The 15144-nt window shown below is 52.6% G+C and overlaps 1 protein-coding gene and 1 long non-coding RNA gene across 2 annotated transcripts; both read left to right on the top strand.

The window, feature by feature from the left end:
- The first annotated feature begins 8488 nt into the window (after positions 1-8488).
- LOC133918728 (prefoldin subunit 6-like) lies at positions 8489-12647 on the top strand. The gene is made up of 5 exons (XM_062362750.1): positions 8489-8665; positions 8753-8823; positions 8937-9061; positions 9163-9223; positions 12237-12647. Exons 1-5 carry the CDS (start codon positions 8578-8580, stop codon positions 12291-12293), a joined length of 402 nt encoding a protein of 133 aa, XP_062218734.1. The 5' UTR covers positions 8489-8577; the 3' UTR covers positions 12294-12647.
- A 153-nt stretch (positions 12648-12800) lies between these two features.
- On the top strand, positions 12801-14141 carry LOC133917429 (uncharacterized). The gene is made up of 2 exons (XR_009909672.1): positions 12801-13457; positions 13539-14141. It is a non-coding gene; the product is annotated as an uncharacterized LOC133917429 (long non-coding RNA).
- Positions 14142-15144: the final 1003 nt, after the last annotated feature.

The raw sequence follows: 15144 nt of genomic DNA on the forward strand, positions 1-15144 counted from the left end.
AGTTAAGCTAGAACATAAGAGCCTCAAGCTCTTTGTAAACAGCTCTCCCCTTAGAACCAGATACCTCCTTGAAGAATTCCCTTCAAGGATAAATATAGTGTTCATACAGGAGTAGGGTGTTACGCCTCCGTGCGGCCTGAACCTGTCTAAAACCCGGCGTACCCACTTTTTCTTGCATTAGGGTGATCGTCTCCCGCCAGCCATCGCATTTATTTCCGTTCCCGCTTATTTCCCAAACAAGCTTTTCCAGGATCATCCCCCCGGCCGAATCTCTAAAAAGGGGTCTCTCGGGATCCCTGCGACAGGAGTTCACTCTCCGACAGCAGCCCCCGGCCAACTTAGGCGGGGGGACCCCCGGTCTGGTTGGCCCGAGCACAAACATGTCTGCCTAGGGATAGAATTTGCACAGATGCTCGATGTTCCACGTGTTTGGGAGCGGCTTCCCATCCTCCGCAGCCAGCCGAAATGAGCCTTGTCGCGGGACACCAACCACGGTGAATGGGCCTTCCCACATAGGGGACAGTTTATTCTTTCCTTCGCGCGATTGAGCGCGTTGGAGAACTAGATCCCCCACCTCGAGTGACCGGGCCTGGATGTGACGCTGATGATAACGCCGCAGGCTCTGCTGGTATCTGGCTGCTCGGACGGTGGCTCATCGCCGGCACTCCTCCAAGTGGTCGACGTCGTCGCGTCTTCGCTATTCCTGTTCGCCTTCTGAGTAGGCATTCACCCGAGGGGAGCCAAGAGTGAGCTCGGAGGGGAGGACCGCCTCGGTGCCGTACACAAGGAAGAAATGAGTGTTCCTGGTGGCGCGGCTTGGCGTGGTCCGGTTGGCCCATAACACAGCAGACAGCTCGTCGATCCACCCTTTCTTGTGCTTTGCGTGTACGTCGTAGGTCCGGGTTTTGAGAATTCAATATCTCAAAATTTGCACGCTCGACCTGCCCATTGCTCCAAGGATGAGCGACAGAGGCAAAGCAGAGCTTGATGTCGAGGTCTTCACAGTAGTCCCCAAACAGGACACTTGTGAACTGGATGCCATTGTCGGTGATGATCCTGTTCGGGACGCCGAAGCGACTTGTGATACCGTGGATGAATTGAAGCGCCGTGTTCTTGGTAACCTTGATAACTGGGACCGCCTCAGGCTAATTGGTGAACTTGTCGATGGCGACGTAGAGGTACTCATAGCCCCCGATTGCTCGGGGGAATGGACCCAGGATATCTAGCCCCCAGACCGCGAAGGGCCATGACAGGGGGATGGTATGGAGAGCCTGAGCTGGCTGGTGAAACTGCTTTGCGTGGAACTGGCACACCCTACAGCGCCGAACCAGCTCGAAAGCGTCCTGGAGAGCTGTAGGCCAGTAGAAACCTTACCGAAAGGCCTTCCCGACCAACGTGCGGAACGATGCATGGCCACCGCACTCACCCTCGTGGATCTCAGTGAGGAGCTCACCGCCTTCTACCCGGGTGATGCATTTCAGGAGGACACCGTCCGTGCCACACCGATAGAGATCCCCATCTACTATGGCATAGCGTTTGGACTGCCGTGCAATCCTCTCGGCAGAGGCATCATCCCCAAGAAGGATATTTTCTTTAAAGTACCCTCGGATCTCATCGATCCACGAGGCATCTTGAGAACCACTGTCAAGCGCAGCGCACTCACTGGGCGGCGGCACCCTGATGGGACTTCCCACTGAGGGCGCCACCTGGGTTCCCTCAACAAGGCTCGAGGGTTCCCCTTCGCCCTGGTCGGCAGGTAGGACGGATGGCCGTGTGAGCTTTTCTTCAAAGGCTCCGGCTGGGACGAGCACCCGGGAAGAGGCCAAGCGAGAGATGTCATCGGCCAGAGCGTTATCGCGGTGAGATATGTACCGCAGCTCCAGGCCGTCGAAGTGCCTCTCCAGCCTCCTGACTTTCGCCATGTACGTCGCCATTTGAGGATCCGTGCACTGGTATTCTTTGGACACCTGGTTGACCACCAGTTGGGAGTCTCCTTTGACTAGCAAGCGACGAATCCCAAGGCCCACTGTGGCTTGAAGGCCAGTGATGAGGCACTCATACTTCGCCATGTTGTTGGTTGCTCAGAAATGTAGCTGCACGACGTACCGGAGTACTTCACCCATTGGGGAGGTGAGAACCACTCCAACCCCAGCGCCTTTCAGCTTGAGGGAGCCGTCGAAGTGTATAACCCAGTACCCGGGCCCATCTTGCCCAGGGTACGCGGAGATCTCTTCATGGTCGATCTCGGGGACCGGCGTCCACTCCGCCACAAAGTTAGACAGGGCCTAGCTCTTGATTGCCTGGCGACTCACGAAGTGCAGATTGAACTCCGCCAGCTCCACTGCCCACTTGACGATGCGCCCAGTGCCTTCTCGGTTCCGGAGGATCAGCCCCAATGGATATGTAGTTACCACCGAGACCCTTTGCGCCTAGAAGTAGTGGCGCAGCTTCCGGGAAGCAACGAGCACGGCATAAAGCATTTTCTGGCCTTGGGGATACCTTGTTTTGGCGTCTCGGAGGACTTCACTGACGTATTACACCGGTTGTTGTACACGGCGGGCCCAGACAATGGCTTCACCCGAGGGCTTGTCACAGCCCCCGAGCTCGGCACAGTGGTCGGGGCCGGCCGAGTGCTCGAGCTCGACTGCCTGGTCGGGAGGAGCCATGGTCTCGGGCTCGACCCAGCACCTTGCCCCAAGCACTCGCCACGCTCCACCACCAGCACCATGCTCATGACCTGAGGAGTGGCCTAGACGTAGAGCAATAAAGGTTCACCCTCGGAGGGGGCCACTAGTACGGGTGGTGAGGTAAGGTACGTCTTCAAGTCTTGGAAGGCCTGCTCGGCCTCTGGTGTCCAGTCAAAGTGACCGGTCTTCTTCAGGAGTTTGAAGAGAGGGAGCCCTTGCTCCCCAAGCTTGGAGATAAAGCGCCCCAGGGCCGCCATGCAGCCAGCGAGACACTGAACCTCCTTAAGTCGAGCCGGGGGACGCATCTGTTCGATGGTCCGGATCTTCTCTAGATTGGCCTCGATTCCTCGGCTGGAGACCAAGAAACCGAGGAGCTTGCCCGCAGGCACCCCGAAGACGCACTTCTCGGGGTTGAGCTTCAAGCGGGTAGTGCGGAGACTGTTGAAAGTTTCGGCTAAGTTCTCCAGCAGGGTGGCGCGGTCTCGGGAATTGACCACGAGATTGTCGATATAAGCCTCGACATTGCGACCAACCTGCAAATCAAGGGTAATGCGCACGACCCGCTGGAAAGATGACCCAGCATTGCACAAACCAAAAGGCATTGAGACATAACAATAGGTCCCCACTGGGGTAGTAAAAGAAGTTTTTTCCTCGTCCTGTTTGGCCATGCGGATTTGGTGATAACCCGAATTTGCATCCAAAAAATACAAAAGATCGCACCCCGCAATGGCATCTACGATTTGATCTATGCGGGGTAAAGGAAAAGGATCTTTTGGACAAGCCTTGTTTAAGTTGGTGTAGTCGACACACATGCGAAGCTTTCCATTGGCCTTCGGGATGATGACTGAGTTTGCCAGCCACTCTGGGTGGAGGACCTCTCGGATGAAGCCGGTGTCAAGGAGCTTGCTGACTTGCTCCCGGATGAATTCCTGGCGCTCGGGCGCCTGCCGTCGGACCTTCTGCCTCACCGGCCGTGCGTCGGAGCGCATAGCAAGGTGGTGCTCGATCACCTCCCTAGGGATCCCGGGCATATCGGACGTTTGCCATGCAAACACATCGACGTTAGCCCGAAGGAAGGCGACGAGCGCGCTTTCCTATTTGCCGCCCAGGTCACCGCCGATCCAGATGACCTAGGAGGAGTCTTCACCCACCACGACCTTCTTCGTGGGAACGGAGGCATCGGCGACGAGTCGGGGTTTGGATGAAGAGGGTCCCGGGCCCCCTGGGTGACCTTCAACCTCGGCCCGAGTAGAGACCAAGGCCGAGTAGAGCTGCTCGACGCAGGAGACGGCGCTGTCGGTCTCGGCGGGCACGGAGATGGGGCCTACGGGGCCCGGCATCTTGACCGTGAGATAGGCATAGTGCGTGACCACCATGAACCGAGCGAGCGCCGGGCGCCCGAGTATGGTGTTGTAGGGGAGAGGGACTTCCGCGACATTGAAGATGACGTTCTCCGTCTGGAAATTGTCCCAACTCCCGAATGTTACGGGCAGCTCGACCTGCCCGAGGGGCAGAGTGTGCCCCGGCGTCACCCCGTAGAAGGGGAGCGACGGCTTTAGGCGTCTGGAAGGCACCTGCAGCTTCTCGAAGGCCTCCTGGGAGAGGAGGTTTACGCCGGCACCCCCATCGATCAGCACTCTGCTGACCTTTACATTGCAAATGGTGGGGGATACTACTAGGGGTAGTCGCCCCACTCCTGCAGTACTCGCGGGATGGTCTGCCAGGCTGAACGTGATCAGAGTGTCAGACCACTTCAGGGGCCTCGCGGCCTCAGTGCTCGGGGTCACCGAGCACACCTCGCGCCGCATGGTTTTGACATAGCGGTGGGAGGAGGGCATGTACGCACCTCCATCGATGAAGGCGACGGTGTGCTCGGGCTCCTAGAACTCGAGCTCTTGGTTCTCGGGGGTGGCTCTGTCGTCACCGCCCCTGCGGCTCTCCTCGCGCTCCTTCTGGCACCGCTCGATGAGGCCTTTGATCGACCGGCACTATGTGAGGTCGTGCCACTCAGTCTGGTGGATCTCGCACCACTTTCCCGGCTTGAGCTTCGCGGGAGCGGGAGCCCTTGGGGGAGCAGGAGCCCTCGCGGGAGCGGGTCTTCTGTCGGCAGCCGCCCGGCGTGCTGGCCTGCGGTCAGGGCCCTCTGCCGACCTAGGGGTAGGGCCCTCTGCCGGTACAACCGGGGCAGCATCGCGCCTTTTTCTCTTTTTCTTTTCCCGCCTATCGAAGTGGTAAGAACCTGGTTGGTCGGCAATGGGTTGCTCAGGGCGCGGGACATGCCACGCCCGAGCCTCCGCCGCCTTCGCGCACTTGTCGGCCAACGCGAAGAGCTCCGCAGTGGTTTCGACCTCGTGCGTACCTAGCTTCTCGAGCATCCACTTGTCGCGGACACCCTACCGGAATGCGACGATGATGGCGTGGGGGGTTATCCGCGGGATGGTATTGCGGACCTGATTGAAGCGCTGTATGAAGCGCCGCAGCGTCTCCCCCTCCTGCTGCTTCACGGCGTGGAGGTCGCACTCCAAACCGGGGCACGCGAAGGTGCCCTAAAAGTTGGCCACGAACTGGTGACAGAGATCATCCCAGGAACTAATAGATCCCAAGGGTAAGTTCATAAGTTAGGAACGGGCGGAGCCCCTCAAGGCTACATGGAAGTAATTGGCCATAACCTTTTCACAACCGCCCGCTGTTTGGATGGTGGTGGTGTAGATCTGGAGGAACTCGATGGGGTCGATGGACCCATCGTACTTCTCCGGTAGTTCTGGCCTGAACTTCATGGGCCAGTTGACCCGACGGAGCTTGCTGGTGAAGGCGCGGCAGCCTGTGCCGTATCCCGCAGCGCGGGTAGCGCCCTTGGGTGGTGAACGCCGGCGAGCCAGGGAACCCCAACGGTCATAGGCCGGCATAGAGGAGGCCTGGTCCTCTGCCTCGGCCTCATGCCGGGATTCTCGATGGCGCTCGAGGGTGACACGCACATCTTTGGCAGCCCTGCGCTCGTTTAGGTAGAAGCGGAGGTCCTGAGCTCCGGTTGTGGCCAGGGGGGCGGCACTCCTCCTAGAGGCCTCCCGGCCAGTTCGGCCGCCACCTAAGGATGGACCGGCCTTGGTTGCGCCGCGGTGGGAGGTGGCACGGGAGCTTTCGGCCAGCACCTGCCGATGAGCTATGCCCACCAGGGCGGCCACCTCCTGAAGCCAACGGCCTTCTGGGGTTTCCCCTGCTGCCTGGACAGGCGGGTGCCTGAGGAGTGCTTGCACCGCAAGCAACGCACTCCCAGGGCTGGCATCACCGAAGGTGAGCCTGCGCCGTAACAGTGCCCGGCGCTATCCGGACGTAGATCTCATGGCAGGAGTCTCTGCCGCTTGCTGAGGGTTAGGCGGCCCGCCTGCAACGGCGGTGGCGGCCCTGCTGGGCCCAGCGCCATTGTCCCCATGAGAGGGGAGCGCCGTACGGGCGGACTGTTGCTGCTGCTGCTGAGGAGCAGTAGAAACTGGGGCCTCCTGAGCGATGGGTTCCACTTCTTCGCTGGAGCTGGAGCCGGTGCGTTGGAGGCGATGTCCACCTGCCATCTTTTTTGCAGAGAACAAAATGGATTCAGGGATGCAACCCCCCTACCTGGCGCGCCAGCTGTCAGAGGGTGAACTCCTCAAGCGGGGATCCGGAGGGACCCCCTTTGAGATTCGGCCGGGGGGATGATTCTGAATCCGCCTCGTACATGAAATAAATGGGAGTAAATGAGATGCAGGTGGGGTGGAATGATCGGATGCAGGAGGAAGTAAATGCTCAGGGGATTTTTAGACAGGTTTGGGCCGCTCTGAGCGTACCACCCTACTCCTGTGTGTATGCTATAAATGCTCTGAAAATGTCTCTCTGAGGATCTGCTGTGTTACAAGAATATTTGTCTAAGTCTAGAACTTCGTGCTTCTATCGTCATCGATCGGAGTTCGTCCGACGTGTTCTTGTGTCTTCGGTCGATCCAAGTCTCGGTCCGCCCCTTCTACAGGGAGCCCGCCCTGCTTATATACCTATCGGGGCGGTTGCGTGCCCAGAAACGATGGCACAAGTTCCAAGGCGCCATAAATGGAAAGCAATCATCATGGGCTGCAGCTCGAGGTGACAAGGAGGGTTGAAAACGCACCCCCGTTCGGTCTTGTTCGTCATCATTCTGCTTTTCGACGAGTACTGCGGGGAGGGCCCACCGGGCAGCCACCGAGCAACCCCGCGTGCCCGCCCGGTCAGAGCAGGCCTGACACAACAAGACGACAGGTGGTGCGCCTCGAGCCCTGCGACGTTATCCCGAGGCGCGCCGAATGACGTGCGATGGGACCCGCGCATTAAATATCCCCACGCCTCCCTACCAGACCGTGGCAGGGATTGACAGCAAGCATGGGGGGAGGGGCTGGAAGTGACAGGCCACACGCTCTCTTAAATGCAGCATCGGGCCTCTCAACAGTTGAAAACTCACCGCTGAGCCCCTGTGGGGACCACCAGCGAAGGACTTCTCAGGCCCTCGGGGAATTGTGGGTGCTCGGGGATTACTGTTCACAGCGCTGAGCACTCTCTCCCAGATATGCCCTCTCTTGGTCCTCGGGGAACCAGGTGCTCGGCGGCCACTTTTCACGGCCCCGAGCACGCTCTCTCGGAACTTGATTGCTCAGGTCCTCGGGGAACTCGAGTGCTCAGGGGCCACTGTTCACGGCCCCGAGCACTCTATCCCGAAACTGACTTTTCTTGTCATCGGGGAACTCGGGTGCTCGGGGGGGCACTGTTCACGGCCCTGAGCACCCTCTCCCGGAACTTGGTCTTCTTGGATCATCGGAGAACTCGGATACTCGGGGATCACTGTTCATGACCCCGAGCACCCTCTCCCGGAACTTGGTATTCTCGGACCTCGGGGAGATAACCCCTGAGGGAGGGCGTCATGTGGCACTCTGCTGTTCTGGCCTCGGGACTTGGGGACCCCTGGTTCCCATATCACCGACAGAAGCCTTATGTAAACACACATCAATCTCTCTTAATAGTACATCATTTATCATATAAATCCTGTTAATTTTCTTCTCTAAACTCCTTTGACCAGCAAAATATAACGCCCTATAATATATCTTTGCCTTGAGATAGGCTTTTTCATGCTTTCCACTCATACATTTTCTAGCTTCATAACATCTTTGTAACTAATCTTTTTATAACTCAACGAAACAAGTTAGTCCATAAAGATATATTGTCATTAATTAACAAAACACGAATTAGGGACCTAGATGCTTTCACTTCCTGTCCTCTCTTTCTTTCTCTTTCTCTTTCTTCCTCTCTCTCACATTTTGTGGCGCTTGGGAACAAATGACCAGTGCATTGAGTGGGAGGCTACACGCTTCCTTATATAGGAAAAGTTATCACCCACCCAACAGACGACAGCTTTCCAATGGATCTCAGGTGGCGCAGAGGTGGTTGTCGCCATTCAGAAGGGTGACAGATGGGTGGCATCCAACGTGAATGCCACCGTGGCCGATTCCCTCAAGCGGAGGGCTCGAACGCATATATGTGGCCTGTTCAACGAGCCAACGGGCGACAAGAGTACACATTTGCAACACTTATGCAAATTTTAAAAACGGAAGCATATATTTGCAAATTTCAGATTTAAAAAAAAAATCCAGGGAGTGACAAAAGTTCATGGGCCGAAAAATCCAATCCACATGGCCCCATCTTCTCTTTGGGGGGAGAGAGAGAACCCAAAACAACAAGCTCTTTCTCGACCCATTAGGTTAGTATCCCGACCCAACTAAAGAAGTTTGGAAAGCGAGCCAATAGACGGACGTAGAAGGAAAGCCCAAACCCGCATCCACGTCCCACTCCCACTACCCGAAGCCGGCGGCGGCGGCGGAGGCAGCAGCGTCAGGCCATGGCGTCGTCGTCAACTCCGGCGGCCATCCGCGATATGCAGAAGGACCTCGAGGTCCAGGCCAACGCCCTCAGCAAGATCCAGAAAGGCATGCCGGCTCTCCCCACTCCCAAACCCCTCCCTCGCCGCTTCCAAACCCTATCTCTCCTCTGACTTCCGCTGCTCCTTTTCGCAGACATCTCCAAGAACCACCAGGTCCGCAAGCAGTACACCATCCAGGTCGGCGAGAACGAGCTCGTCCTCAAGGCACGGACCCGACCTGCCCTTCCTCCCTCGCTTCAGCTCCGATGAAACGGTTGGTGATTTTTTGGCGTCAGTGTCTGATTCGATCTGGCCTGGGTTGCGCGGCGTGTGCGCAGGAGCTGGAGCTGCTGAGTGACGGGGCGAACGTGTACAAGCTGATCGGGCCGGTGCTGGTCAAGCAGGACCTCGCGGAGGCCAAGGCCAACGTCAAGAAACGCATCGAGTACATCTCGGCCGAGCTGTGAGTCGCATTGAGGATTTAGCTGATCTGGTTTGTGCTCTTGTCGGTCTGCGTTGCCGTCATGTTGTTGTGTTGAGGGTGCGCGATTGACTATTTTGCAGGAAGCGGATGGATCGGGCGCTCAAGGACTTGGAGGAAAAGCAGAACAGCAAGAAGGAATCGGTGTGTTTTTTTACTTCCTCATTGCTATTGTTTAACTATTAGTACGCTATGCGATATTTTGGAAGTTGGTTGGAGTCCAGGAGTAGAAAAGCAAGTTATGCTGTGCCATCTTTGTGATTCTATGATCAGTATAGCTAAAATGCGTTCTTGAACTTTTAGAATTAGCTAGGTTTGTATTCCAGTCTTGAGCCAAATAACATGACTAAACTCTTCGCTTCAGAGTAAAATTGCACTGATTATCATTAAAATTTTATCCTGTCTCCTGCCCACAAACTTTTGTTTGGAAGATCTGTTTATTCAGAATGTTCCAGATGTGCACACTAGAAGAATCATAGTTATCAGTACCATTCCCATTTACCCCGTTGGTGCGGGAAGTTTCAGTACTATGCTACACCATTGTGCTATCAGGTGGAATAAAAATGCACATTAAATTTAGACAAATGTTTATTATGTACACAAACAAGTCTAGCAAGTGAATAGTTCAACGTGGTAGATTTAGGTATAGTGCATCATTAGTATAAAGTACTAGAGTTAATTGAATCTCCATTTTCTACACAATACTGGTAAGTCCCACTCGCAGGCCATATATGGCCCCTGAGTTGAAACAAGGGGAGTAGCGTTTATCTCCAATTAGACTAGTTGCTTGATAGCTTACTTATTCATTTAGTTTGAAATTCCACCTTATGTCCAATTTGGTTTTAGATTCCATTTTATCTCTAGTACATTTTATTAGGGCCAAATTTAGTTATTTACTTAAGAGAGATCTGAATGGGATTTTACGACTTTGTGTCCGTGTGGTAATGCTGGATATGGGGAGATGAAGAGCACACGAAGTGGAGAGGCGTATGTTAGGGAGTGAATGAGAGAGGGAGCTAGGAAGGATAGTTCTTATTCTTTCTCAGTTCAAGCGAAGACTGCCATCTTTCTTAAATTGATATTTGCTCGCTTACAAATTGGACCGGAGATAAAAGAATCTAAACCATGCTAGAGATAAGATAGAATCTGAACTGCCCCCTCAATTTTCTGATCTAAGTCCACTTTCTTGCAAATGACTGGCATTCATCAGTGAGGGAGTGGGAGAGGGAGGTAGGGAGCATAGTTCTTATTCTATACTCAAATAACATCTTTCGTAACTTGAGGTTTATCCAATTACGAATTGGACAAGAGATAAAAGTGTCTAAACCATAGTCACAGGGAACAGGGTTTCGCTTTCCCCGACCCTGGGACGTCGTCTCGAATCGAGGGTCGGGGACGTACACGGTCGACTGCCCCATTCTAACAGTTTCATCGCCTTGTTGCCACCGGGACATTGAGAAGACTGCACCCCGACGATTCGTGGCGGAGAGGGTGTCGGCAGAGGTGACGGCAGCGGATCCTGCTTCAATACTCTTCCAAAGGGTTACCTGTCACCTCGGAGCTGAACTGTGGCTCGGGCTTGCCCTCGAGGATGTTCTTGAGCTTGGTGATTCCCTTCTGCAGCGCGGCGTCGAGGCTGAGAGGCGAGAGTAGAGAACGGGGAGAGGCGGGGAGATGGAGGAGGGCAGGGGATGTGGCTGCACAGAGATCTGCTCGATCTAGATCTGGGCTTCACGTGTCAGAGGCACACATGAGACATGACAAGGCTCCCTAGCGGCAGCTCTGACATGTGAGAGAACTAGAGAAGAGAGAAGCAATGAGAGGGAAACAGAGCAGCGTTGCCTTGCTGTGTACTGAGAAGTGGAGTCGGGGGCTAGGGCTGACTGACTGACTGGGCTAGCAAATGGCATACTAACTGACTGGGCTAGCAAATGGCAGACTAACTGACTGGGCTAGCAAATGGCAGACCAATAGCATATCCCTTTCTTTATTATTTCCCCTTTTATTTATTTTTACTTTTTTTCCTTTTAAACCTGTGATGCACCTGGTCGTGGATTGGTCACATATGATCATATAGATCAGTCTAAATAATGTGATACAATAATAAATTGTTGCACATATATTTTTTACTCTGAATTTCTATTCTATAATCTATAAAATTTATATTTCTATTCTATATTTTATATCCATAGTGTCGTGACCCTCGACCTCAAGCTTTGTCCTGGGGTCATCGACTCGGAATCCTTGGGGTAACGTACCATGTCGCGAATTGTCGCCCCGAAGAAGTATACCCCCTTCGTACCACACTTTTGACAGGTGTCGACCCGCGTCTTGCGACCCTGTTTCTCGACCCGGTCGACCCGAATTTTTAGTGACTATGATCTAAACTATACTAGAGATAAGGTACAATCAGAACCAATCCCTCTGTTTCCCAGTCCAAGTCCAAGTCCATTTCCTTGCGACGAAGAGGCAGCAGCAACATGACAGAACACACAATGGCCTCAGTTCAGGATGCAGCTTGAAGTACCACTAAGCACAATGGCCAGATCTATTTCCATGAAAGCAGATAATCTGGCTCTGGAGAACACCAGCAGCAATAAGCCGAGCAATGATAGGCTAGCAATTGGCTAAGTAGCATGCAATTGGCCACACAGTTCCAGTAGCACTATGACAGCACAACACAATTGGGCAGCATTACCGAGGCACTAAGTTCAATTGCCCCCAGTACTGTTCTACCTCAGCAACCAGCAAATATGTCCTCAAGCCCAATACGAATAAGCAGCTCCTTGTTAGTTCGCGACTTTGTATATTTGGCATCTCTAGCACCCACGAAAGAATATTGGGCTGATTTCTTTGATGTTGAGCCCTGGAAAACTGCACAAATGAATTTTGATTAATGCCTATAGGTTCCTGCATTTTGACTACGTCGTGCTAGTGAAGTTTAGATATTGGAGCGATTCACACTTATGTTCAATTTTCTTGGTGCATATTTGGTAGTAGGACCAATTCACTCTTCACAACACTAGGCACGAGACTATGCATTTACGTACAGCAGTTGAATGTAGATCCAGTTAAGCCATATTGAGCAGTATTATTTGTTATATATTTATGAGATTTCTCTGATCTCTCTTTTTAAATTTTTTTGTTTGCTATGCAGATATTCAAGTTGCAACAGAGGATGCAGGTTGTACAAGCTGGACAAGCAAAGGCGTAGCCATCTGTTTGCTTGTTTGTTTGTTGCAACTAGTCCCAAGGGCATCCGGGATTCAATTCAAATACCCTCCTGTTTTTCATGTAGAATTAGGTACCTGGCATTCTCTTCTCTAAATATGAAAGAAATGTTTGTGTTCTGAGATTGAGAGGTTCTTAAGGTCCGCCTCGTGATGGATCATGGATGTACTTCTGGTCGCTCTGATGTAAAAGTCTGGCACTCGATAGAAGACGTAGGACAAGCTTTGTATTGGCATCCTTGGGTGTCTTACTGTGTATCATTCCATTTGTGCTATCGTTCCAGCCTCAACTTGATGCTTCTGAAAGGGGAACGTTGCACAATTTTGTTTCAAATTAAGTTCAGCTGGCACAGCATGTTGATTTATGACCGAGTTCATCTAACAATCTAAACACCGTCGCATTCGTGTGTTCTGGGCATGTCCACATTGATCTTTTTATGCGAGCTGTCTAATTGTGATACCAGCTGCTCACGGTCGGTCGATCTGGGCTGTTTGCCATGCACCATCTCGCACTCCTTCCCGATTCTTCTCCGTCTCTCCCAACGCAATCCCCTCCACCTTCTTCATGTGGCTGCCCCACTCCCCGCCACCGTCACGCATTAGATAGCGTCCTGGGCGCTGTCGCTCCCACGTCCTTGCTCAACACCCCCCCGCCAGCGCGGACACCCGCGAGCTCGGCGTGCCCCTCCTCCTGAGCACGACGGCCGCTGCCTCCACCACACGCACCACCTCTCTCGCCCAAGTCAGCTGGCTTCGACGGCGCCGTCACCTTCTCCTCGCACGTCTCAGCCCTCTTCCCTTCTTCCCTGCACGCGGTTGCTGCCTGGCGACCGACCCATCCAAACCCTCGCACGCGGCGTGCGACCTGCAGACAGTAGATGGAGGAGGAGGAAGAGTCCCCGCCCTCGCCTCTGCCACAGCAACCCGCTCGAGCGGGGGTGTCCTCCGCGAGGGAGCTCGCGGCGCAGACGATCCAAGCACACTTCCGTCGGTTCCTGGCGCGGCGCTCCCGGACGCTGCGCTAACTCAAAGAGCTTGTTGTGCTCCGGTCCAAGGCCCCGGCGATCCAGGGTTCCCTCTCCGGCCGACGTGGGGGCGTCGACCCCGCGGCCGCCATGGGCCTTCTACTCCGGCTCAACGCTATCTAGGTGATGCAAATTGTGCCATGATCTTGATCAATTTGATCCATTTTCCATTAGTGCTGGGTTTTGAGGTGGGTTTTGGATCAGGGAGGGGACCCGATGATTCGTGAGGGGAAGCGTGCGGTGAGCCGAGAACTCACCCGGATCTTGGAGTTCGTTGACAAGGTGCTACTCAAAGAGCACGAGCAGATGGATGAGTGATGCATTGGACACTAACGAGCACCATGAAGGTTGCAATGCTTCATTCATGGCAGATCGACCAGCTGTGATCAAGAAGGTGAGTTTCTCTAGTAATGGTCAGGTTCACGAGCTTAATGGAGAGAGAGAATGGAAATGAGGTTGATGAGGGCTCTGAAAGCTCGAACTCTGCTGACTCTGATGAGATGAAGGGTATGCCCTCCAAGAAGAGCACGAATGGAAAGCCCGGGCTTACGACACCAATGCCTGTGCACATGGAGACGAGGAAGATTGTTAGGGAAAGGAGATAACTTGTGTTATGCACCTTGTAATGCAACCTCAGGTTTCGAGTCCTGTTGTTTCTACATTACTACTGTTATTTTTCCAATGATGTTTTATGAGGAAAGATTGAACTCATAAGATGGTAGAGTTTGCACAACAGTGAACTTTAGAACTAGGGCTGTTGTATGCTCAGATTACCTCTTTGTTAATTGCAATTTTTTGCTGGATTGTTCTACTGTACTACTATCAGTTTTAGTCATGGGGATTTCTAGCTTGGATTGTTTCGTTGCATGTTTACCTTCATAGAGTAGTTTCTTAGGATTGGCTATAGATTACAAACCTTTGAACGGTAGATTAGACATACTAGATGAGAGCACATTAGGTAGAAATTGGTATATGTTTATCTTGTGAAGTTTTTGGAGCCAATTAATTTTAAGTGTCTTAATCCACCCCCTCCCTTCTTAGGAAGTCATTGATCTTTTCAAATAGATTTAAAGAAATGTATTTTTGAATATCAATATATATGGTAAGCTCCCGCTAAAAGTGTGCATTGCTAAAAATTTGTTTTTGAGAAACAAATGTACATTTTAAAGAGATTTTCATGAGAGCTCCCCCTATATCTTGGAATTCATGGGGTGCATAACAAATATGAATCATGAATAAGATATGATTGCGAAAATGACATGGCATAGCATGGGGCACACATTAAGCATAACATTAAGCATAAGCACTAAGCACTCATACAAAGAGTTGATAATTAAAGGTAGCACACACCACAATATTAAACTTACAAGAATTTGATTTGACAAGTTAAGGTTCACACACAAATTAAAATAAAAGATAGACGGACGGAGGACTAAGATTTTGAAACAGGACAACTTAGCTTTTCTCTCCACCTTTAGCATCAAGACACCAAAAATAAAGAGAAAGAAGCTTAGTATTAAACTAGTCGCTCTCCTCCTCGCTTTCTTCTTCTTCTTCTAAAGAACATGGAGGTTGGATGTTTTAGGTGTCTGTGAATCTCCTTTACTCTAGAAGTCAGCTTTTTCCTTACAGCCCTCTCTTTTTTAACACGCTGAGAGGTGTTCTTGCACATGCAAAAGATAGCTTTGAGAACATTCCAAGTAGATGAGGAATGACCTGACTAAGGAGGACTATCCCAGTTTACTGGAGGAGTAGCACTTGCTTTATACCTTCTTTCCTTAAAGAGGTGAATCTGCAAGCCGGTGTGCCT

This window comes from Phragmites australis, chromosome 5 (genome assembly GCF_958298935.1).
Source record: "Phragmites australis chromosome 5, lpPhrAust1.1, whole genome shotgun sequence".
NCBI classification, from domain to species: Eukaryota; Viridiplantae; Streptophyta; class Magnoliopsida; order Poales; family Poaceae; genus Phragmites; species Phragmites australis.